Source organism: Anabas testudineus, chromosome 22 (genome assembly GCF_900324465.2).
Source record: "Anabas testudineus chromosome 22, fAnaTes1.2, whole genome shotgun sequence".
NCBI lineage: Eukaryota > Metazoa > Chordata > Actinopteri > Anabantiformes > Anabantidae > Anabas > Anabas testudineus.
Genome location: NC_046630.1, coordinates 18520871 through 18547629, shown reverse-complemented (window position 1 = coordinate 18547629; position 26759 = coordinate 18520871). Strand labels below are relative to the sequence as shown.

Genomic DNA, 26759 nt, shown 5'->3' with positions numbered 1-26759 from the left:
CGGTGCGTCCATCAAAGGAGCTGATTGGATAACCCCTTCACGCACCACGCCCTATGCAACCCTGCTCTTTGCTCTGATTGGCCCGCTGCACCATCAATCGGCTGGGCAACGCCCCTCCGTCCGAGCGCGCTTCCTCCCCCTCCGCCTCCCGCAGCAGGTTGGGTTGAGCGGTCTGCTAGGGGACCGTGGACAGCTCCCGTCTGAGGAGCAGAGTAACGCAGGAGGAGGAGAAGGCTTGATATGGGGGAGCCACCGCACAGGCCCGTACGGTCGACATAAAAACACTTCTTATGTGCTTTTACCGGGGACAGTACACAAAGACACCGAGCTGGAGAGGCCTTTGGAGGACGAGGAAACAACCGAGGGAGTGAAGAGAAAGGGGGAATACGGCCACTGACCCATCCCGGAGCATCAGGGAGAAGCGGCGAGAGAAAGGAGGAGAAGGAGGAGAAGGAGGAGACGGAGACCCAATTCCGCTCGACCTGATGGACTGAGGACAGATGAATGAAGACTGCCTACACTAACGCCTATAGATGCCTGGCCAAGGACCTGGACGCTTACGCCATGAACACGGACATGACAATGGACGGCATTGGCAGCCTGCATGGCGGGGTGGCGGTGAGCTCCGTGGCCCCTGATGCGGAGCTGATGAGCGGCCACAGCCCGCACCACGGCCGCGGGAGCTCATCGGTATCCGCAGGGGGACACGGAGCTGCCGCGGCGGCAGCGGCGGCGGCCGCGTCCACTCTGCGGATACACCAGGACTTGGCCGCCGCCGCCGCGTCATCCCGCTCGGCCATGGTGTCCGGCATGGCCACGATACTGGACGGCAGCGGGGAGTATCGTCCGGAGCTGTCCCTGCCGCTGCATCACGCCATGAGCGTGCCCTGCGACACGTCCTCTCCCGGGATGGGGATGAGCGGCACCTACACCACCTTAACCCCGCTGCAGCCGCTGCCCCCTATCTCCACCGTGTCGGACAAGTTTCACCATCATCACCATCACCACCACCACCACCAGCGGCTCTCCGGGAACGTCAGCGGGAGCTTCACCCTGATGCGGGACGAGAGGGGGCTGCCGGGCATGAACAACATCTACAGCCCCTACCACAAGGACCACATGTCCGGGATGGGTCAGAGTCTGTCCCCGGTGCTGGGTAACAGCCTGGGCTCCATACACAACACCCAGCAGGGTCTCCACAATTACGGCACGACGGCGCACGGAGGTCACGACAAGATGCTGAACTTCGACGCCCACCACACCGCCTCCATGCTGGCCAGAGGGGACCATCACCAGCACCGAGGCCTGGGTGGCCCGGCTGCCGGGATGATGCCGCACCTAAACGGGATGCACCACCCGGGTCACCCGGGTGCCTCCGCGGCGGGTCATCACCCCCACCCCCACCTCCAGTCTCCATCCCACGGGCCCGTGTTGGCTTCCACCCGGGAAAGACCGCCCTCCTCCTCGGGGACGCAGGGGGGGAACAGCTCGGGGCAGCTGGAGGAAATCAACACCAAAGAGGTTGCGCAGAGGATCACGGCGGAGCTGAAGAGGTACAGCATCCCCCAGGCCATCTTCGCCCAGAGGGTGCTGTGCCGCTCCCAAGGGACTCTGTCGGACCTGCTGAGGAACCCCAAACCCTGGAGTAAACTAAAGTCAGGCCGGGAGACCTTCAGGAGGATGTGGAAGTGGCTGCAGGAGCCCGAGTTTCAGAGGATGTCGGCCCTCAGACTGGCAGGTAGGAGCAGACTTATCCCAACCTGCGGGGCCACGCTGGGGGTGTTTTGCTTTGCTTTGTGCGTCAGGGCGAGAAAAGGAATTAAAATAGTGCTTATAAAAAATACAAAACGACTTCCTCACAGTCCTTATTTGATTTTTCATCTTCGGCTGGCTGTGTTTTGGCTCCAGCACTGCACTCCAGTTCAGATAAATGAAATTTATTTCGAATCACTGGTGCTATGATTACCATTATTGATCAATAACAAAAAGAGATCGATAGGAAATGACAAGGTCATGGGATTTCCCTCCAACAATCCCTCTTTCTCTGGGCACTGTGCAGCACCACAGATTTTATTTTCATGTTCCTGTTAGAAAACCTGCCCTTTTAATAAATGCATATGAATTGTTCCTCTTTATATTTCTGCCAGATGAAGACAACACAGACTGTTCTTAAAAATCAAACAATTAAGATGTTCAGAAAATTAGGAAAACAAACAGAAAATATCAGGAAATCAATCAAAAGCTTTTGAAGAAAATTAAAGTGATTTACTATGAATTGAGTGAAGTTGTTTGGACTTAATCAGTGGGTGAAACAGTTTATTCCAGGCTGGTATTATGAGGATGGTGTTATTGAGCTGATGTTATTACTGCCAGTGGCCTGTTAAAGGCCTGTTGTATTCCTAGGGCATTAGCAAAGACAGAGAGAGACAGAGGTGTGAGAAAGCATTCAGAGCGTTGGAGGAGGATTTGTGTCTGATTGTGAGGAGCTTGAAGTGATCACAGGGCAGAGTGACATAAACATGATGAGGTTTGCAGCAACAGTGGGTTTGGTGCCCCCTCTAGTGAGGAACCTGATTCGTGTCCCAACAACAAGCCTCTATTGTCTGCAGAGATGGAGCAACATTTCAAAAAGCGTCAGATTAGGGGCTTTCCATAGGGATCACGTTGAGATCATGTCAGGTTTAAGTTGTCTATGCTAAGTTTAGTAAGATCTTATCAGAGGTGACGTGTTTTTTTAATTTCTAATTTGAATAGGCATTTTTTGATGTGCAATGTTATGGTTTCAAGTGAAAAAGGGGGTATTAGCATTCGTAAAAAAAAATCATATGAAGCAAAAATAGTTTGATGACACAGACAAAAGCCAAATTTAAAAGAATAATAAAACAGCAGTAGCATTGACAGGACTGTTACAGGACATCACGTAAATCTGACTGGGATTTTAAAATGTTTATGTTTTTAAAAGAAGGACAAATTCAGCTCATCAACTAATAACCAGATATTCCTTCTGTTATTGGTTGAGAAACAGATTTTTTTTTGTTCTGTGTTTGGATCTATATGTTGTGAGGTTGAGTTTCATGTTTCGACCATCTAAGTGTAATACAGTTACTGGAGCCTCTCTATTAGATTTTTTTTATTAAAGATACTACTAGAAGAGTAACACAGTGAAATAATTTTCCAGTTATAAGACAAACAAACAGTAGTTTCACTTGTTCCAGCACATTTTATTCATCCCACATTAAGTAAAGTAGTCTGAAGTTTACAGTTGGCTTTGGCTCAGCAGAGCTACAACAGACTTTCAATGTGCAAAACCACACCTATTAAACCTGCGAGTAAAATTATGATGACAATTCCCTTTCAAGTCTTTCATTGTATATGTTGCTTTTCCGTTAAAACTCTATTTGATTTTGAAGTTTTCTAATGTGAATTCAGGTAATTGGTATTTGGTTAAAATAATTAACTAAAATCCACTGTATTTGAAAATATATACATACACGCCTTATTTAAGCTAAACTTCATGGTGGAGGTTTTTTTTATTGGACGGTGTATTACTGCACTTGTAGTGCAAATCCTGACTTTACATTATGAGTAAAATACTAAAATTGTGTGTTTTTCTGCTTGTGATATTTTACATACTTTCAATTAATAACAATCAGTTCCATCTTCTGATTATACTCAATATAAAACATCCAACAGTAAACCTCTAGCACAAACTGTTTTGATCTATTTTTGAAATTTAGTCTATTTCTAGGCCTTAGAGGAAAAAAGGACTAACACTTAAAAGGAGTAAATAAAAATTCAAAGTGATGCCTTTAGCAGAGTTTGGCACAATATCTTAACATAGTCCAAATTTGTCTTTTTATCGTGTCTATCATGTGTTTTATGACACACATTTGTTTGACATTTGACACAAAATATTAATGTCAAAATAAAATCTAAATATATAAAAGCAAGATGATACGAAAAATAATGCGGTAAAAATGTTTTTTTTTTATAATGGGCATTATTATGTTTAAAAATACTGTGTGTCATATTAGGCGATTACGGATATATTACTAAATAAATAGATATTATGTTTTTTAAATAAACATAATAATAATGATCCTATAATAATTTTAGATAATAATATGATAATATCAATAATTTAGCTGTTAGTATAAAAATGCCATTAGTTATAAATGTATAAATAAACAAATTGAACTTTGTGTATGATTTGGTGAAGAGGTATTGTATTATTATTATTCTACAATGTACATTCAGATAATAGTGATGAAATGACCCACTTTAGGAACTCAACTTGACTTCAGTATATTTACACATGTATTCCTACATTATTCCACAATGTCTCAGTATGTTTATGGTGCTTTAATAGCAGGTTTATGGAAATTGCTTCATATTGCAAAGACATTTTTAAAAATATCTGCTACGCTTTTCTCTGTCACCTCCTCTAGTTTGTGCTTCTGTTTTTAGTGACTGCGTGATATTACAGTGTTTGGTGCTGTTCTTTGTTCTGAGATTTATTATGGGTGTTTTTGAAACGGAGCAGAAGAGGCATGATTAATGGTATAAATGTTACATGCTTTTAAGTGACTGAACAGTCTTTGTTGAATACAAATACAAAGAATGATCAATCCAAGTAGGTGCTGTTGTCTTTTCTCTAGCTCAGTTAATGGCGATCTCTAACATCTTAGCATGGACAGCTGGTTCTCAGAATGACTGATTGGTCTGTATTTAACTACCCTGGATTCAGTTGGTAGGTTTGCTCCAGCTCGGACCTTTGTATTTTAAATATGTGCACATTCCGACGTGGATGAGATTATCTCTGCAGGACTTGAATGTTACTTCATCATTGGATCTTTGATTTTAAAGGGGCCCGATGTTTGATGATATAGGTTAATAGGAAATGACACGAGTGACGATGGATGGAGGGTGGAGCTGGAGGAGAGCAGGGGAGCGTTCATGTGAGCTGTACTCCCCTGTGTGTTGTGAAATGTCAGCGTGCAGTTGCACACTGTACAGCCTCATACTAGTACTGCTGTCTGATGGAGCGGCACTCATCTGCTTTCCCTCTGATAACAGAAACACAAAAACAGGTCCAGTTTCCACAGATCAAACCTCAAATTATCACTTGAGCTGGATATTGATTGACATTTTGTCATACTAGGGGCAATATGATAGCACCCTTTTGCTATTTTTTTTTAAATGACATTTTTTGCCTGTATTTTAAAGCCATTGCAGAGATAGACAGGTGTAGAACGGGCAGCAAAGAGCTAGGAGACAAACTATTACATGACATTACTTTTACTGTATGTGATATCCACCTTAACCATCAGGTTACTGAGGTAATGTTTTATTTTCGTTTACTGTAAGATATTGAAAAACTTCTTACAAACTGAAGAGTCAAGAGGCCACAACCTGGAAGCTAAGTGTATGCTAATTAAACAACAAGCTAGCCTGAGTTATGGCTTTATCTCACAACGTGTTTGTAAAGAAGACTGTTGACAGAAAGCAAAAAAGCAAAAACACGTCATAATCTTAAAAATTACTGTTGACGTGGCCACTAGTCAATCAGTTGTTGAGAATGTTTGTACCATACATTCAAAAAAAGCAGGGTGCATATGGAGAATGAGTTAAATTTAAATTCTGGACACAATAAGCTTTGTATTAATAACTTTATATGTCATAAAGTCTTCAGTGTTCAAAATAAATATGATTTATATTTTATTAAACACATTCTAAAATGTTTTACTCCAAATAGTCATAAATAAATAGTAAGAATCATTTGGGGAGAGGTCTTGCAGGGCTAACCTGCTGCTACAAAATTCTTTAGGGTAAAAAAAAAAAAGACATTTTCCTAATAAATACGTTTTCAATATTATTAATTAATTGCAATCATATAGATTTCAGTTTTTCTTGTGCTGATTGCTGTGCACTAAAATCCTAAGCCATGGCTCATGTCATGCCATTACTCTTCTGTACACGGTGACTTTAAAATGACCATAAAAACAGAGGTGAGCTTCAATTCCTGCAGCAACAATGCTACAAGCAACCAATAGAGATGAGGTCAAAGGTCAGGTCTGCAACACTGAGACAATAGATGGAGCAAATATTCCCCTGACCCTGTGATGAGCAGAGAGAGCGAGAGCGAGAGAAGCAACATGCAGGGGGAAGAAAGAAATGAGAGAGGTGGGAGACAAGGTTAGTTCAGGTTTTGCTCTTGCTGACTCTGCTGTTATGTTATCTATTTTGATGTCCAGTATGCTCAATGTCCCAAAAGTTTTTAAATGAAATGAGGATAAGACACAGTCCCGAAAATTCTGCAGAGCATCTTTTTGGCACTGTTACCTCTAATATGATACATTTGATTTCATAATTTGCTGACAGATTTGATTGCTTCTCTTTACTTTTGATCTTTCGATGTTAACGTTTTGACTTTGTCACTTTAGCATAGTTCTGGACCTTTGAAGTCTGACCCATATCAAAGTGATGTAGATAGATTTGCTGTTGTGCTTATTGATTGTTGGAGACTATCAGTGCTTTGCAGTCCTTCTCCTACATAGATAGTTACCTACATGCATGAAATGTCAACAGAATACCGGCCAGGACAGTTGTGACAAGCATAAGGTCAACCAAGCTGTGCAGGTTCCATGTAGGTCCAGTAAATAGAAATCTTAATGGTACAGCGTCATACTCTAATAAAATAAAAACAAATCTTATATGTCTAAATACCTCGTTGAAGCATTACCTTTGTCTCTGTTCAATCAGTTTCTTTCTCCTCCTTTGGACCCGTCTCTCTCTCTCTCTATCTATCTCTCCCTTTTGGGGGGAGGTATTATGTGATCGTCGGGGGAATTGAACACAAGAGCAGAGGCAGCAGCGGCCCGATGAATTATTGATGGGAATCTCGGCGTGACCCGCCTCGGTCTGCTCACTTCACTTCTTCTTCACCTCACAGTTGGGTTAACCAGGCAAAATGGAGGGAGGGGGGGAGAAAGAAAGAGCAGAATGAGAGAAGGGAGGACTCCATTGTTTGGTCGGAGGACATTGCCTGCCAGTGAATTGTGGATGAAAAGAAAACAATGCTCAAATCAGTGTTAGAATAGAACAGCTCACCTGAAAGCTCAATAGTAGCCATTTGCAGCAGAAGAAAACCTAACATAAATTATCAAGCCCACCGACAGAGTCATGTCACACTCACCACAAATGCTGTTTTTATTGACAATCACTTCTGCTTTGCAGTTTTTTTCAGTTGCTGTTATGTTACTATCAATGAAATGCAAAACATCCTACAGTTATTTCACATTAAATGCTTCCTGGAAGAGGCTGGGAATGAAGAAACATGGAAATATAGGGTATCACAAGGCAAATCCTATAGTGTCCACTTAGAGTCAAATCGTGCTGAAAATCTGAATGACTGCACCTAAATATTTTCCACTTTACACATCCTGTTGCAAGCAGACATACGGTGCATTATTAATGAGCCGTACTCTTGCCTTATGGCACAGATTACCAGCAGTTAACAGCAGTTGCATGCGCATGTGCGTAGATGTGTGATGTATTTGGTCAGGCCGTGTGAACTCAGTTTATGTCTGTTTTCAGGGTTTATGTTCTAGCCTCGTGCATATTCACATAGGCTGCTATCGACCTGTAATAATGGATTTCAGGCTGTGCAGAGGAGACTTTTGATGTTTGTTTGTGTGTCAGCGTGAGATTTGACAGAAACTGTTATCTCTGTCTTGGAGGCTGGAAGCTGAGACATGTCGGTCTGTTTCCAGGTGCTGAGAAGTGCTACTGTATATCTGTGGCTCTGCAGGGAATTATGGAAAATCTGATAAATTGCCTCAGGTCATAGGGGTGTAATGATTCTCTAAATCCACAGTTTGGTTCAGACTTCAATTTTCAATTTGTTTTTGTTTGTTTGTTTGTTTGTTTTTTCTGGGGGACTGGGGCTTTTGAAACACAGATGACCTACATTTTGTACTGTTCGCGAATACATCACAACATGGATTCCCTGAACGCATCGCACTGAATCAGCTATTGATAGGCTGGACACAATGTTTCTTTCTTAGCATAAACACAAGTGGTAGGTACTCTTCTAACAAGAAATATCAGAGTTACAATTCTGAAAGGTACTGGACTCTGTTTCAGGACCATTACAGATGAAGACTACAAGTTTGAAAATGTAAAACATCTGTGGGTTAGCTTACCAAACCTCTGTCAGCTGCTGCTAACATCTGCTTGATGCTAAATGCTGGAGGCTGCAATAGCCACTACTAGCATAACACACAGAGAATCTTTAATGAACTGTCTGTTGTTGAGTTGAACGACACATCTGCACATTTTTGCCTGTTTCATTCACGTACAGATTCCGACATCACATTTATTCATCAACCTCGTCATCAAATCTGTACACTCCAAACATTCAAACATTAGCTGTGTGTTGAGAGTCTCTACAACCTTCACTGGTGCCCCCAATAAGAATATCAAAGGACTAGCCTAGTGATTTTTTGTTAAGACTGTCCACACCAATTATAGCGCCTGGGGTTGTTGGAGCAGTAGAAGTGTTTCCTGGGTCGACCGAGCGGCTTGGGTTTAGAGGAGAAAACGGTCCTGTCGCCGCTGTATTGCAGCGGTCAAATCAAACGTGACACCTGGACTCTGAGCTCATTGAGGCAGAGCACTTTGAGAATACACACCGCACAATCAGTCAGCTACACAGTCCTACACACACATACAATGGCTGGGAGCAGCAGGGAGGACAGAAATGCAATTCTGTGCATGCTTATAGGATCATATCAGTTCTTTCACGATAACTCGTAAACAGGGAAATTTGTTCAAGGTTCCACCATGTATTCAGCCTCAGCTTTAATCAATATTGGAGACCCGTGGAAATGTCAGAGACCTGACCTCAAATAGAAGTGGGTGAAGAAAGTCTAGATCTGAGACCTAATTTGGGTCGTCTTGGTTTTAGGAGTCAGAGAACTGATCATTTCTTACAATGTGTCTCAAACATTATGTGGGATTGATTTGCTGGTATTAATATGATGCCTTCATAGACAGAGCCCAGCGGAAGTCACTCCTCAAAATCCCAAAACGCCGGTCTTGTGCGATTTCTGTCTTTCTGTGTCTTCTTTGTTGTTTCTGTGTCCTTTTCCTTCTAGATTCTATTTCTTACTCTTCCTATCGTTCCTCTTTTGTCTTCTTCCTCTTGCCGTCTGTCGCTCCCCCCAGGTTAATTAGTATTGGTGTCACAGCGCAGCTGAAATGGCTCTGTCTGGAGGCCTAATGAACAATGTCAGGGGGCATACACACATCAGGCCACAGGCAGGGTTTATGGTGACAGAGAAACACTGTTAAAAAACAAGGAAAATAAACACAAGGTCAGATTTCTTATGACCAAAAGCATTTTTTTGCGTGTAAGAATGACAACAAATACATTCAAAATGTGTAATATTAGTAGTAGTATGACTGCATTGTTGATCACATAACAAAACTATAAAATAAATCTATATTAAATTGGCATGAATAAAGTTTAATAATGTTCAGTCATTTATTTAATTATAATATTATTATATGGACATCAAAATAAAAGAAAATATATTATTATTAATATTAAATTAAGAGTATTGTAATTAATCATACATTTTAATTATATACACACTCTTAATATAAAATATTAGATTTATAAGTACAAATTCCTATTGTTTTTTTAAATAGATAAACAATATAAACAATATGTTACTTTTATTATTCAAATATTTGCAACTATGAACACCAAAATCATATCAATTAGTACATCTGATAATGAATAATATACTTGAGTGTTAAATAAATGATATTCCCTAATTAGAAGTCTTTTTTCTGTCCAGGCTCTGATTTTTCTGTTTGCTGCTCCAGCTGACAGTTGGCTCTATGTAAATGTGCTGATGTGTATCTATAACCAATCAATACTCTGATGGTCAGATACTGAGGCCAAACACAAACAAGGAAGTGGACTCACATTCTGTTTGTTGTCCTTCCTGATCCCATCCCTCTCTCATGTTGTTGTTTTCTCATAGTTTGGCTTCTCTGTCTGTCTGCAAGTCAGCTTGCTTTTCTGAATCATGTGTGAATGTGTGCCTGCGCGCGTGTATGTGTGAAGCAGCAGTTTGGGCTCGGCCGTGCATGCGGATGGACGATGTGGATCGATGGCTGTAATCCCAAGCAGATTAAAAGAGCATTAATACTGGCAATGATAACGTAAACGGTGCGGACCCAGATCTCCATTGATCTGCAGGAACCTGATCCAGACCAGTTCCTGGAAGAGATAGAAGAGGGAGGTGTAGACAGTGAGATGGAGAGAGAGCTGACAGCACATAACAGAGAGAGAGAGAGAGAGAAGCTGGTTCTCATTCACTCATCATAGAGAATAGTAATAATAGTAACACAGACACAGTTTAATGCATAATATTATTTGCAAATTATTAACCCGGCGAGTGAAATATTTGAGCATACACCATGGTGTGGAGCTGATCTTCCTTAAAGGATCCACCATCCTAGGACACACTACTTCCTGGTAATGACAATGAACATGTGGTGACTCTCAACATAACCGTTTTTTTAGTAGTGACCTCAAAATTAGTTTTGAGTGTACAGGTTAAATAATGTCTTAATTTTCCCTCCGGAGAATGAATCTATGAACTGCTGTATTTTTACATGTAGCAGGGTTTTAGTGTATCGTGAACAGGGTGCAATTACAGTCACACTCGACAAGAATTATCAAGAAAATGTCTGTGTGTCGTTACAACATAGGTCTTCTGGACATTTTGTGACGTAGTGACTACTCACTGACCTAATTGGTCACGCAGCAGGTGAGCTAACTTCCAACATACTTCCTAGATGGGAGCATCCTGGTGCTAGAGAGTTACATGAGCTCGCAGTAGCTTCCCTGGCTGTGAGTCCGGAGGAGAAGCAGGTTGACCACTATTTGCAGTGTTGGTGATTTGACTCCTGCCTTACCCAACTGAACTGAACAGGAAATTGATGTTGAAATTTTAAGGACAATTTGTCAGACTTACACATACTCTAAATATGTACAGGAATGTTACCTGAGAAGTGATCAAATTTGCATCACAGATACAGAGAGTATGAACTGGCCTAAAGGGGCTCCTCGTGTGTGTGTGTGTGTGTGTGTGTGTGTGTGTGTGTGTGTGTGGGTATTCCTCACTTGGATAAAAGTGTTTGCCAAACAGTGGCTGCTAGTTTGGTAACTAACAAGGTCCTATGCTAATTTTCTTTTGTGGTGCAATACAACTAATGTGATATACTCCACTGTTTGGGGCTCAATAGAAACAGTTACATTTGGTGCAAAGATTAACTGTGTGTGCAGTGATTTTCACTGAAACGACCTGATTTCATTGGAAATGCAGCTGTTTTAAATACTAATGAGCTGGAGGATCCTCTTGTGTTGAAATTTTCTTTCTCCAAATTCCTACTCTTCTGTGTTTGACGTGTGTATGGATTTCTTTATCTCAACCACTGGAATTATTTTGCTTGTGCTGTTTGTGCTGTTATAGTAAAAAAAAAAAAAAAACCAAATTTTCCAAGAAAACACCAATTTTGAAAGGTCAGATTTGTATTGTTCACTGCGTGCAACCCCTGCAGATTTGGCGGTAAAAGCATTAAAGCAGCCAGTTTGATGTGTATCACACAGATGGGTTTGAAGGGAATCCACTTCTATTTGATTGGGCCACATAACCTGATTCATTAAGGTGAATCTGTCTGTTATTGGATTATGTTTCATATTGGATGGATGAGATCCAATTGCAGATATTACAGCCTTTAATGGAGACAGGTTTAGCAGGAGCGAGTAGGCAGGAGCATGTCAGAGAAAAAAGAGAAGTAAAAAACAGAAAATAGAGGTAAAAATAAATAAAAGACAACACATAACACACAAAGTATTGTCTAGACACACCTCCCTTTAAGTTGTGTTTGCATCTCTTCAGAGCTTTCCTTTCTGAGCTACTTTTCATCTGTTAGAGCAGGAAACCTGATCAACTCATGTTACTTGCCCCTGATCATCGCAGTGAGCGGTTTGTCTCCGTTTATAGCTGCCCAACCTCCTTTTGATCAATCACTGATTACAATACAGCCTATTGATCAGAGAATATTATCTTTCTGCCTGTGTTTGTTCTCTGTTGAAGCTGTGTGCAGTGAGACAGAGCGTTGACTGCTCCAGGCCACCAAAAAACATTGCTGATAAGAAAAGTTACTGAGAGGCCAGTTAACTCATCATCTATTATTCTGTGTGTGTGTGTGTGATGTGCAAGCTTCCCTCTGAGTCAACATTCAGCAGGTTAAAGGTTAGTGAATGTTTTCTCTGCAGCTTTTCCAAACTTTTGCTCCAGAAACGTTCACTTTGATATCAAACGTTTATTTCATTTCTCCTTGGAACTTGTGTTACACACTATCATGTTCTAGGATCAATTGAAGTTGCGTTGCTTTTCTACCTGTATGTTCACAGCCATTCAACATACAAACTCTGTTGGATTTTTAATTACACCCTAATATTTGGTGTAACTTAAATCCAGAGAAGTTTTGGCCTTTGCTGCAGGCAGAACTCACACAACTTTCACAAGCCTGATTCATCCGTTTGGCCAAACTAAAGTCCCTTTAACAGAGGAAACCCTCAGCAGAACTCAGCGGGCTCAGGGTGGGTCGGCCATTTGCCTCGACCTGTTAGGATGAGTGGAAAGAGGACACAGAAAAGTACAGCAGGCAACAACAGAATAACAACAACACTGGGCAGGTTGGTAGGACATGTGATTGCACACTGGAAAGGCCGAGACCGAGGATATCAGCAGGAAACTAGAGAGAGGGAACAAGAACTAAATTATATCACACATAGAGTGTGTGGATAGCAGTGTTTCGGGGATATAGGCACCATGTTGATATAAGTATCATACAGTATCTGTTGCTCAGTTGGTAGTCTACAAACCCCAGGGTTGGTGGTCTGATTCCCCCCCGATTCCTGGTCACGTGTCGAAGTGTCCTTGGACAGGACACTGAACCCCAAACCCTTGGCACCTCAAGTGGGCAGCCTGTCAACAAAGAATTTCCCCAAGGGAATTAATAAAGTATCTATTATAATTATATCCCTGTGTCCAAAAAGTGTTTCACAAACACAAATACTCTTTTGAAAGAAAATAATTCTAACATTACAATAATATTAATACATGTTTGTTTAGTGCCTTCAGAAACTGAAGAGATGAAAACTAAAGATTCGATTGAGACGATGTAAAACAAGACATAGACAGAGAGGTGGATGACATCAAACTCCACTGAGGCCATTTCCTCATTAGCTCAATGACATCACTGAGCCACCCAAAGCTGTGATTGGTCAGCTGGTTTCTCCTGGTGAACAAGTGGAGATACATTACAGCGTATCACACTATGTGTGTGTGTAAGTGGGCACAGAGACCTTTGTCCGGTGATGTCATCACAGACCTTGTGGACATACAGATTATGCACTGATAAACCATCTCTTTGCACACACACACACACACACACACACACACACACACACCCATAGATGCACTGACACACACTCTCTCAGTACAACCAGTTAAAGAAACAGATGTATTGATTGTAGTTGTAGCACTAGGTCCACACACAGAAACCTTTGATTTTACACTGTAAAACACTGAGTCAGATCACACACAGACCAAAGTCGCTTATGATGTTAGCATATACATAGTTGTATTAATTTAAAAAGGCTCAGTAATCACAAACATCAGGGCAAAACAGTATTTATCAAACATTACTCAGACAAGATGAAATATTGCATTTATTGGAAATTATTCTCATTAGCAGATCAATAGGTTGCATGTGAAGTCACAAAAGCAGAATAGTTCATGTAAATTGACTAAAAGCAACTACTAGGCGTGTGTTCATGATAGCGAACACGCATTTTACCCAGTGCAACATGTACAGTGGCAGGAATGTGAACCTTTTGGAATTGTATTGTTTCTGCATTAATTTTTAATTAATTAATACCCTTTGCCTTTGCCCTACATGATTATTTTCAGGGTGTAGACTAGAGCTACTTTCACTAACAACAAACACTCTAACTTTTTGAGTTTGCACCTCACAAAAAGAATACACTTTTGTGAGCCTCACCAAGAGGGGCTTTCAGAGGATCTACGATCAAGAATAGTTGATTTACATAAAGCTGGAAAGGGTTATTAAATGATGTCAAAGACTTTACAATTCTACAGTTAGACAAACGATCTACAAATGGAGACACTTTGGGACTGTGGCTACACTACTAAGAAGTGGACGGCCAGTCAAAATGACCCCAAGAGCACAATGAATACTCATTAATGAGGTAAAGAAACACCCTGAGAGACAGTCAAAGATTTAACAATCAATGAGACATCATTGGCACTGGCTAACATCTGTGTTCATGAGTCTACAGTAGGTAAAACACTGAACAAGCAGCGTGTCTATGACACCATGAAGAAACTTTCTGCTTTCTAAAAAGAACATTGCTGCACGCCTTAGTTTCACCAAAACACACAGCACTACCTCTGGCATAAATAGGGCATTTCAATTCATCATGACAACATCATCCCAACCATAAAGTATGGTGGAGGAAACATCATGATTTGGTCCTGCTTTGCTGCATCATGGCCTGGCCAGCAGTGACTGAGGGGAAGATGAATCTAAGTGTTTAAAAATCTTTTAATGCATATGTGAAAAGGTCTGTACAGCACATTGACCCAAAACACCACAGCAGGTCCACAACAGAATGGCTTTAGAAAAACAAAATCCACCTTTTAGAGTGTCCAAGTCAGAACCCAGACTGCAACCCAATAGAGCTGCTATAGAACGACTTGAAGGGAACCACACGAGACGTCCAAAGTAAATGACAGAGCTAAAGCAGTTCTGCAGGAAGAATGAGCTAAAATTCCTCCTGAACAATGTGCAGGTCTGATCCACAAGTACGAGAAGCATCTGGCTGAGTTTGTTGCTGCCAAGTCACTAGCACTATGAGGTTTTTATGGTTGTTCCCGGATGGCTTTATTATTATTTTAGGCACATTATATTTGTTAATACTTAGATGAAGATCAGATCATGTTTTATGACAAATGAATGCACACCACAACATTCCAAAAGGTTGATATACTTTATCTTGCCACTGTATTTAAATACATAGATTTTTGAAAGTTTACACACAAATGACATAAAAAATATATATATAAAAAAGAAACTGAAGGATGAATATCCTCACTCATTTATGTTCTCAGTTCCTACTGTACTGTTTGTGTGTGTGTGTGTGTGTGTGTGTGTGTGTGTGTGTGTGTGTGTGTGTGTGTGTGTGTGTGTGTGTGTGTGTGTGTGATAGAGAGAGACACAGAGACAAATCAGAGTGTCTTTAGTCTGTTGTTCCATTTCCGGTAATCTTCTCACAAAGCAAGGAGGAAAGCATCGTGGTGCATTAAGCATAACCACACACAGACACAGACACACACACACACACACAAGCTCATAGTGGCACGCTGATTGCTAAGTGCAATGCTGTGTCTGTCTATATACTCTGTGTGCGTGGTTTTAAGTGCTGAGATATGATGCATCAAGTGTGTTTGCCAGGCTGCCATGCTTAGCATCAGTATGTCATGAAGCCTGCAGACCTTGTCTATACTGCAATAATCCTAGTATATATAATATATGGTGTTTTGGGACTTTATTACAAATTGTTCACACCAGACTCCTGTATAAGCATGAGTTGTTTTAACGTGTTTCAACTTTAGGAGTTAAATCTGCTGCTGAGAGTTTATGCAGTCGTTTATAAATAAACAAACAATAGTACTGATGATGACACTTCAAAAACTACAGTGCAATCCATGCAAAGTAAACCTACCTACTTTATGACTGTGTAAATGAATCAGAAGGTCATGCACCTATTAAAGCCTGATTAATTTATGGCTTTTCTAATTGAGATCAGTTTTGGGTTTGGACTTTTCAAACTGGAAATAAATGATCTTCGTTGTTGTATCATGTTTTTAGGAGAACTCTATAGACGAAGCTGATATATTAAAGGGGATTCTTGTCTCATAATGAAATTCACATTTCACTTTGTGGATATGTGAAATTCTGGAGAGATCCTCTGCCCCACCTGACCTACTGTCAAGACCTCTAGACTACTGTACTGCTCAGAGCCAGAGACAGCAGATTAAATGACATTTAACAGCTGTGATTATTTGGGGCGGAAAAGTCACCTATGACATCACAACGACATCACACACATTAACAGATGTCACAGCTGATTAACGGTTGAATCCAAACATCGCTCAGCCCTGGCGGCTCATGTCAGAGTGTCGAAGCATCTAAATGTGGCGCCACACACAAGCTCTGAAGCTTTGAAGGGCGACTTTACTACTTACCCTGCACTTATATGCCCTCAGTGTAATGGATACCAAGGCTTAAGTGGTAATGGTGTAATAAAAAAAGATAGAGAGAAAGAAGAGGGGAGACATGGAGAAAGAGACAGAAAGGTAGGAGGGGAGGGAAGATGAAAGAGCAGCAGAGGAAGGAGACAGGAAGGAAGAAAATATGGCAGAGAAGAATGAGCGAGGAAGCTAAAGACAAACAGAGGCGAGCGTCAGAGATAATGGAGACAAAAGAGAGAGGTGAAAGAGAAAATGAGGAAGAGGCCAAAGATGGATGGTGACTGAGGTAAAAAGAGAGGAAAAATGACAGAGCAGAGAGACAAAGGAAGAAGGAGAAGAAAGGAAGATGATAAATGAAAAAGTAACAAAAGACGAGAAGAAGGTAGACGGCAAATACAAAATGACCAACAAAGAAAGTGTGAGACGTCAGCAGTCCATAAAGAGATAGCTGAGCTCTCCACTGGAAGTCCGATCTTTGTGCTTTAAACCTTTTTGTCTTGCAGAATAAAGCTTGTCTCTCTGACTCTGTAGGTTCCTCTGTGTAGAGTCCTGACAGACGTCTGCGGCTTGATATTCAGCCAGATTGATCCCCAAACTCTCTCGCTCTCTCTTCTTTTTATGTTAAATCTCTCCCTATATCGCTCTGCCTTTACGTCTCGATCCATACCTCTTCATCTCAGTCTCCTCCTTTTACCTTCGTCTGCGTCGGCCCATCCATCACACACACACACACACACACACACACACACACACACACAGACAAAGAGAAAATGTAAAAGAGCAAAATGTTTAATATCCCACATCTGTACATATCCAGAATGGGCAGTCTCTGCATTCAGTGTGGAGCAGGTAAACAGGACAGACTAATGATACTTTATACATGGACTCTTAATGTCTAAAGAAAATTACATTAATATAATGACAGAGTTACTTACTTTGCTTTTCACTTCATGGCTACTAGCAGGCGTTTCTGGTCTGAGTATGGCTTTTGAAAAGTTTAAAACTGTCCATAGCTGTCCTCCAACAACCCTGCTTCGTGTTGTATATCTGATATCTATATAATAACATACAACAAACAAACAGTATATGTATGTATTTAACATATCAGAGATAGATCGTTCATTCTATAATTCTCACAACGTGACCGACTGGGCTCAGTTGAGTGGGAAACCACATTCAGTAGATGCTTACTGGAGAGCAGAAATCACAGCTAATAAGAAAACACTAAAAGGTGGACATACCTCATAAGGGAGAACCTGTTAGGGTGGAAAAACTTCACGGAACCTCTTCGATTAGTGACTAGACATGAAGTGACATCATGTATTGTTTTTATTAAGCGTTTCTCCTTCAGAGGGAGTAGGGAGGCCTCATGCTGCATGTAGAATTAGGTGACAGCTTTTCTGAAGTCTCACCTAATTTTGTTATCTCCACCTATGTTACACGTCACATTTTTGGACCACAGTAAATGTCTAACAGCAGGAGGACACATGCATGTCTCTATGGAGACTGAAGCCGTCATGGTAAAGCTCGCAGGCTGTGATCTATCCTTGTGGCGTGGTGAAGACAGTAATGACTGTGCAGGGCTCCACTTTCTCCTGTCTCTCTCCTTCTCTCTGTCTGTAAAATAAAACCAGAGCCTTCCAGCTAATCACTTCCTCTCTTTAAACTTTTACGTTAAATAAACAATCTTCATCACATGGAAAATGTTTCCCATATATGTGAATGAAAATTTTTTAAAAACCTGGCCTCATGAGATCTCATATTTTATTTTTAATTACAGTATTTTGGGATATTGGTTTTGCTGCATTAAATCTACAGCGGCAAGAAAAAGTATGTGAACCTTTTGGAATTTTGTTGTTTTCTACATTTATTTGTCATAAAATGTGACCTGGTCTTCATCTAAGTCAAGAGTATTAACAAATATAATGTGCCTAAAATAATAACACAAAAAAGTTCATTTTTCATGTCTTTATTGAGAACAACCATAAAAACCTCATAGTGATGGTGGAAAAAGTATGTGAACCCATAAATTAATTAATATCAGACTACTGGTTGACTGCTCCTTGGCAGCAATAAACTCAACCAGGCACCTCCTGTAGCTGTGGATCAGATTGCAGATTGTTCAGGAGGAATGTTAGTCCATTCCTGCAGAACTGCTTTAGCTCTGTCATATTCTTTGGACGTCCCTTCTGTGGCTCTCTTCAAGTCATTCTATAGCATCTCTATTAGGTTGAGGTCTAGGCTCCGACTTTTTCTAAAGCCGGTCTGTTGTGTGTTTCAGAGTTTCAGCTGACATATTTTCTCACATTACTCTGAAATTTTTTTGATACAATTCGGAATTCATCTTCCCCTCGATCACTGCAAGCTGACCAGGGAAATGCAGGAAAGCAGGCCCAAATCATGATGTTTCCTCCACCATACTTTACGACTGGGATGATGTTTTCATGATGATATGCAGTAACCTATTTAAGCCAGATGTAGTGCTGTGTGTTCTTTCCAAATAGTTTAATGTTAGTTTCATCGGTCCACATAACATTTTGTCAACACCTCTGTGGTGTGTCAACGTGCTCTTTGGCAAACTTCAGGTGTGCAGCAATGTCCTTTTTAGTAAGTAGCTGCTTCCTTCATGGTGTCCTTCCATAGACACCCTGCTAGTTCAATGTTTTATCTACTGAACACAGATGTTAGCCAGTTCCAATAATGCCTTCAAATCTTTGACTGTCACTCTGGGTTATTTCTTCTCCTCATTGACAAGTGCTTGTTGTGCTCTTGGGGCCATTTGGACTGGCTGCCCACGTCTTGGTAGAGTAGCCACAATCCCAAAGTCTCTCCATTTGTAGATTGTTTGTCTCACTGTAGACTGGTGAATTTCCATACGTCTTTGAAATTCCAAAAGGTTCACATTTTCATGCCTCTGTAGATTAACTTTAACTATAGTGGCCATGTGCTCCTCCCTGTTTGCTTTCCATTCTTCTTTTCTCTTCTATTAAATGTCTTTCTCTGCATTTCAATTCTCTCTCCCTAACAGCTTTACTCTGTTTGGTCTCTGACTTTCTTGGTATTCACTTCAAAAGATTATAACAAAGGGCTTCATTAAGTCATTATGTTGATTTTAGTATTGATGCTCAGCAGCCCTTGACTCATTAAACCTCTGTGCAGTATAGTTTGCAGAGAGTTGCAGTGGCAGCTCTTGAGACTCGGCACCTCAATCAACCATCAATGAATGAAGTGAAGAGAGGATGGGCTTTAAAAGGTGGAATTATGCCTCTCAGCTAGCGTAGTCGAAAACTTGACCTTTTGGTCAGCAGTGGTTGTGAACAGCTGATTGTGTTTTGAAATACTCATTGTGTACTTCTCAATAGATGTGGTTAATTTCTGCATCTGATCTATGTTCAGACACATAAACCAGTCCATCATCCTCAAATGATGTTAACAGGTCAGCGTTTGGCTACACAAGCTGTTACTAAGGGCAAACTTAGCCTTGTTGTCATTGTACATATCACTCAGTTAAGACAGGCTGATCTGCCAATTAGTTCTTACTTAGAAATGAACTGTACATTTAAATACACCCAAAGTACTGAAGAGCAAAAGCGATAATAAAATAGCCTGTATAGTCCACGTACAGTGTCTTGTTTGATTCAAATGCTTCATCTAAGTGATGGATCTGCGAGAATTTTATCATAGACTTCCCAATTATTCCCTTCCTTTTAACATTTAAGTTGTAAGTATGACTGGGAAACTGAAAGCTATGTGCATGTATATGAAAGTCTTAGAGTAACTACACCCGTATAACTGTGATGGAGATCAGGATGATAATGACAGCAATAAGCATACTTACAGTGTTGATAATGGTAACGGTGAAAATGAGAGGACTGTATTTTCCTGACATGGCTGATTGTGAAGGTAGATTGGATGGTTGATGATGCCTGCATTGAAGACTGATCATGATCAGGACTGGGTTGAGAACTGGCGACTGCTGGCCAGGTTGATGGATCAGTGAGATAAATGAGCAGAATAAATAATGACAATGATGGGACAGATTCTTTAAGTGTGTTAAAATAGTTGGCATACTAATAAACAACATTGTGAAGTTAACTGAGACTTCCCCTTTGATGAGTAAGACTAGGGTGGAGGGGGATTTTGAAGCTGTCAATGGCCGTGACACACCAAGCTGACAAGTACAGTCGTATAGACCGTCTGTTGTGTCACTGTACGTTGCATTTATCAGCGCAAAAAAGTAAACCTATCAAATACCTTTCTATACCAGTAGGTGGCAGAGTCCGAGTGCCAACAGTGCAAAACCCCTTACAAAAACAATAGTGATGCTGACTTATGGCTTGATGAGTCATAGCCCTAAGGCCAAGCATGGCCACCCTGCAGAGAAAACTCATTTTGTCCACATGTATTTGTGACGCTATTGAGCTCATAACTATAGGTGAGGAGATGGAACATAGACAAAAAAGATTATACATCTAACCACAGATTCAACGGCTACTTGATTTTTAACACTAAAGGAAGATGCTGAACACATCTGAAGTTTTCACTAATGGTTATCCAGGTACTGATGTTGTAATGATGGCTGAATAATGATGATGGTTTTTCACTATGATCGTATCTTGTGTCATAACAGATGAAAACTGTGACAGTGCACCATGAATCACAGAGCTGTGATTATGGGAAACCCGTGAGGGAAAAAAAGCAGGAGGGAAGGCGAGTGATTCGCTGGATTTTTCTGCTGATCTCGTTTGCAGTTAGAGACACATTTAGCAACACACTGATGTCTTGGAGAGACTGAGAGAGCTGATAAAAGACGGAGGAACCCTGCCTTATTGATCCTATTGATTCACCCCTTACCTTTAAAGAATACCCACCCCTCCCCCTTTCTTACTTTCACCTCCCTTACTCTCACCCTCCCTCAAACCGGTAAGCCCCTTTAAATAAGATAATTGCGTATCTGCCGTTCACTGTAACCTCAACCGGAGGGAAAACGTCTGATTGAATCACTCAAACGTGCTCTTTCTCCATTGATGGCAGAATGTGTGTGTTTGTGTACGTGGGTGATTTTGATTGCTCTCTTTTTACACGCAGATGTGTCTGCACTTTATAAATCTGAGGTGAACTGCTGCTGAGCTGCTTTTCATCAAGCTACAGTAAGCAGAAAACAGGAGATGATGGGTGGGTGTGGTGTGTGTGTGTGTGTGGGTGGGGGTGGGGGGGGGGTCAACCTATTTGTTGACCTGTTAAACACGTTTTTTCAAAATGTTGTCACTGAGATTCAGCACTACCCACCTAAATTATAATCTATATATCATTATTTTAGATATTTGCTTCACTGACACTATGAACGTCCATCAAAAGGCTTTATGTACAAAATGTGAGCAAATTGGTGTAAATCAGTCCCAGCTGAATGTCGCATTGTCAGTCTGTGCAGCACTTATATTATAAAATCGGCAGCAGTCATGTCCAAATAAAAGTGGTTTAAATAAAATTTTGAACTAGTTACTGTTTGACCTTTTTAAAACACTGTTCTTTTAGAAATATAAACCCTTTTTTAAAACTAACTAAAAACATATTACATTCATTTCTTTGGTTTGGATTTCCCTTTTCACTTATTGTTATTCTAATGTTTAATGTGTTATTTTATTATTATCCTTATAATCTAATTATTGTTTGACAAATGTCAAAACACAAAGTAAAAGTCCGGCACTATGGAGCCTCAGTAAAGACTTTTAAGTAAAAAAAAAAAGTTGTGGTAGTTGCAAAAATACAGTCGTATTCTAAGAGATGCAAAAGGCAGCTTGTTCCTACATACCTGTAGTCAAGCAGGTATAGCAGTAGCAGTAGTATTAGTACATGTAGTTGTGACAGTAGCAGTAGTATTTGACCAGTTGCAGCAGCAGTAGTTAAAGTAATTCTCACTGGAAATGCAGCTGAACTATTTGTCTATTTTTTCAGAAAGCATTTGAATTTGTAAGTAAAGGGTTAACACAATTACAGTCATCATGGACATATTTAGGTTGTCTGTTAGTAAGACTGATTATTTAAAGATAATTGATTTAATAATATTTATTTATGAATGTATGAAAGTCCAAATGTGTGTTAGCTCAAAGTCAGATGTTTTATCGCAAAGATAAATCTTCCAGTAAATAGTCAAGTCCAAAGTCCAGGATTAGTCTAGTTTAGACTTTAAATAAACAGAAAACACATTCCTGAGCTCATGTTTGTATCTGTCTAATGTAACAGCATTAATAATAACTGGAAGCTGAACAGCACATTCAAATGCAGCAATGAAATTAATACAAAGTAAATAATAAAAGATACAGATATGATACAGCAAAATGGAATTGGTTGGATAAAAACAGGTGAAACGGAGAATGTGCATTTAAATGAAGTGGGATTTAATGTGAGGCTCCGTCTGCCACTGTCTTACTGACAGTTTGGGCTCAGACAAATTTAATTTCTCTGTTCTCTGGTGGTTGAGATGATTCAAAGTGTCTCTCTTTCTCTCGTACAGACCGTGGCACTCCAAACACACAAAGTAGTGTTTGTGGTCCATGTTCAGAGATCAATAGTGCCACCTGTCAGTAGCGTATTGTATTACAACAGTTTGACTCCTGACTCTGTGATATTCACTTCACTTCACTAACACTGCATGTCAGTTACAGAAGATGGCTTTGTTTGTGATTAATAAAAAGGAAATAAGTGGATTTATATTTGAGTCATTTTATTTGTGCTCTTATCTGACTCAATCAGCACGTCTTCACAGTGCCAGCTGTGGTAAAAGAGACATTTATTTAACATTTCAGTAGGGACACCAAGATTTCTTAACATACCACATATGAAATGTGTCTGAAATGAATTTAGAATTTAGAATATTTCCATCTCAGTGTAAACGTCTTGTACTGTAGCTGTTGTCACCATGAACGCTTCAAAAGCTACAGGACCAAGATAGAAGACAGCGAAACTGAATTCCATAATTTGCTTCTGTCGTCGGGTTGTTAAAGGCTGTGATAAGATGCTTAGAGGGAGGAGGAAGCCCTCTGGTTGTGTGTGTGTGTGGGTGTGTGTGTGTGTGTGTGTGTGTGTGTGTGTGTGTGTGTGTGTTTACAGCGGAGATAGCTTCCCCTTACATAATAGTTTTGTTACTGAATTGAGTCTTTAACCTGATTTGTATTGATCAGCCAGGCTCTGACTCGTGCATACTTAATTCAGAGAGGTAATCAAATCAAACACACCAAGACCTCCTCCTCCTCCTCCTCCTCCTCCTGCTCACTGACTGACAGGGACAGAGCAGCAGACACATTACAGGAAGTGTTTTGATTGTTTTTTGATATGTGTTTTTTTTTTTGATGATAACAAAGTCACTTTAAAGAGATTTGTGCATTTTAAAGGGTCAGTCTGTATATTTATGACCACATAATCACAGCTTTGTTCAGAACAACTTTATCATGAACTGTATATTTTTGCATTGTAAACTGTATTATTTATCATCAGTGACACTATAGCAGTAAAAATCAGATAAAGACAGATCTGTCTATGTAACCACCTAATATACAGTTTATTAAGTAACTAGGTCTGACACCAGTATGTTAATCTTTTTTTTTTTTTAATTTTGTATTATTAATATTATTTATTCAAAGTATTTAAGATTTTTAATTAAGTTTAATGTTTATTACCTGTGTTTTCTACCATGAGGGAATGTCAAACACAGTAAATAAAACATATTATAGAATATATCCATATAGACAGACAGACATGCTGCCAAACACAATTAGAGACATGTTTTAATTGATGAGTCTGGATACTGGTATTGGTTTTTGGAAATATAAGGAACAATGATAAGAAAAAGTTATTATTTGGAGACCTCCTCCACCTCGACCTGAGCAGCTTAGGAAGAAGAAGAACACTGATGGACCCAGAACAATCAGAGCTGACAAAAAAACAATTAGGCTGCTCTGACACTGCTCTTCACTGTTGTTCAAATGCAAACACTAACTTTTTTCTCTGTCTTCTCTCTCTTTCCCACTTCCTCATCCTTTGCTGTCATGTCTATCCATTCCCCTCATCTCCCCTCTCATTCCTCCCTCTTTCCGCACAGCGTGCAAACGAAAGGAGCAAGACACTGCGAAAGAGCGCAACAACACACCAAAGAAGTCGCGGCTGGTCTTCACTGACTTGCAGCGGCGTACCCTGCTCGCCATCTTCAAGGAGAATAAGCGGCCTTCCAAGGAGATGCAGCTCACTATCTCGCAACAGCTGGGCCTCGAACTCTCCACTGTCAGCAACTTCTTCATGAACGCCCGCCGCCGGAGCCTGGACAAATGGACAGACGATGGAGCCAGCCCTGGCGCCCAATCTTCAGCGTCCAGCACTTGTACCAAAGCGTGATAATATATAGCGAAGAGGGCATGGGAGGGGGGGATGGCAGGGAAGGGTCTTGGGTGGGGCGTGGGTGGTAAAGATACGGGGAGGGATGGAGGGGTTGAGGGTGCGGGTCGAGGTTTCGTCCGGTCGAAACAAGGAGGAAAACCAAACTTTTTACTTTTTTTTTTTTGTTTTTGTTAAGGGTGACAAAGAGAGAGAGGGGCTGCTCACTGCAAGGACTCGATTTTAGCCACACCGACTTTTTCAAATTCAACATAAATCCATAAAAAAGCTTAAGGGTAAACTCACCTAGAAAACCTTACTTGGGGAAGAAATCTTTGAATCATAGACTTTAACTGCTGATGTCTCCTGTAGAACATAAGCTGACACACAAGCCCAAATACCAAAGACTAGAAGACGTTATATGTTTTCTATTATGCAATATACACTTGGAACCGACTAAACAAGAAAGCATTGAAGGCTTTATGACTGCAGAATGTGCTACAAACTCTGGGATAAGATTAAAATCTCTGCAGATTTTTAAGGCATCTTGACCCTCAAATATCCAAAGATAGCAATGATGCGCCAGTTGGGGTTAGGGTCAAAGACTTTCAGACTGAGAAGTTGGATTTCGAGGATTTCACAGCCAAATTTAAAAAGCTGCTGTTACCAAATTGAATTGGAGATCTGTTTCTGTAGCAAAGAGTGATTGTAGATTAAATCTTATTTTAAACAAACCAAAGACAGCCAAGAGAAACTGTATCCAACTTGAACAAAACTTTCCATTTAAACACTGGCACATTAATGGCAAGATGAGAATTTGGCTGTGCAGTATCCATCTACCCAGGTTTACAAACCTGATGGTAAACCTCAGATCAGAAAGGCCCTGACGCTTAAACTGTAAATCATTTTCACAAAGGAAATATATACCTGAAGTTAATATCTGGCATATATAGCTGTGTATTAGATACAGGTGGTAGATATTATTATTTTCTTAAACAAAAACAACATTTAATCAACATTCATTCACAAAATTATGAGATTTCTCTTCAATTTTACCAAAGAACAAAAGCAACATATACAATTTTGACTCTTTAAAGTGGGCGGTGAGGATTTGTAAAGGTAGGAAATGGCAAAATATGCAAGCACAAACACACACACCTACACACATATACAAACATCCATCATGGCACATGCAACCTTCCTCATAATTTGAGCCAACATGTAGAACTACAAGCTTACTCAACATGTCTGTGGAGTGTTAAAATATGAATATATAAATGTATGTGAGCACAATCTTGAAGCACATTTTCTTTGCAATAGAACCGGGGCTCTCTGCCAAGCCGAGTGGTCTTCACATTTTAGAAAACTCAGGATGCCATTTTTTTCTAAACAGTGGCTGAAAGCCATTCGGCATTCGCTACCCACCATAATGTACAGAGGTACAAACACACACGTAGCAAACATACATGCTTTACAGAAAAACACACACAACTTTAAAGAGTCATTTCGGGAACGTTGCCCAGAATTCCCACCCTGATCCAATTGTTGTCAGCGAAACCAAAGCTAAGCTCCAGTTTACCCTTGCTTCACCTACCCATCATTACCTTTAACTCACCCATCAGGAGTGCGCTTTCCACCTAGCATTTTAGCATTAGCACAATCTTTGTTCTCAATAGGAACTCAGAAGCTATTTACACTGCTGAAAACTGGTGCTGTTTGTTGATGAGAGCTGGACCTGATTTTTTCTTTTTAACAATTTCAGCTAAATCTGTGGTCCACAAGGTGAAAGGTAGATTACAAAATGTTTCTATAAGATCAGCTCTCTTTGAGCAACAAAGCACCAATGGCAGCCTGGATTTACACAAAAACAAAGATTTTATCTGTATCATCTGCCCAATATTTGTTTGGGGCTTGCTGGGCTTTCAAGATATTATTTTTTCTACCAAGCTGCTGTGAAATGAGCAC

At 40.5% G+C, this 26759-nt stretch overlaps 1 protein-coding gene across 1 annotated transcript; it reads left to right on the top strand.

Annotated features, from left to right (window-relative positions):
* The first annotated feature begins 232 nt into the window (after window positions 1-232).
* onecut2 (one cut homeobox 2) lies at window positions 233-24815 on the top strand. The gene is made up of 2 exons (XM_026340063.1): window positions 233-1738; window positions 24526-24815. The coding sequence occupies exons 1-2, from the start codon at window positions 505-507 to the stop codon at window positions 24813-24815; spliced, it is 1524 nt and encodes a 507-aa protein (XP_026195848.1). The 5' UTR covers window positions 233-504.
* Window positions 24816-26759: the final 1944 nt, after the last annotated feature.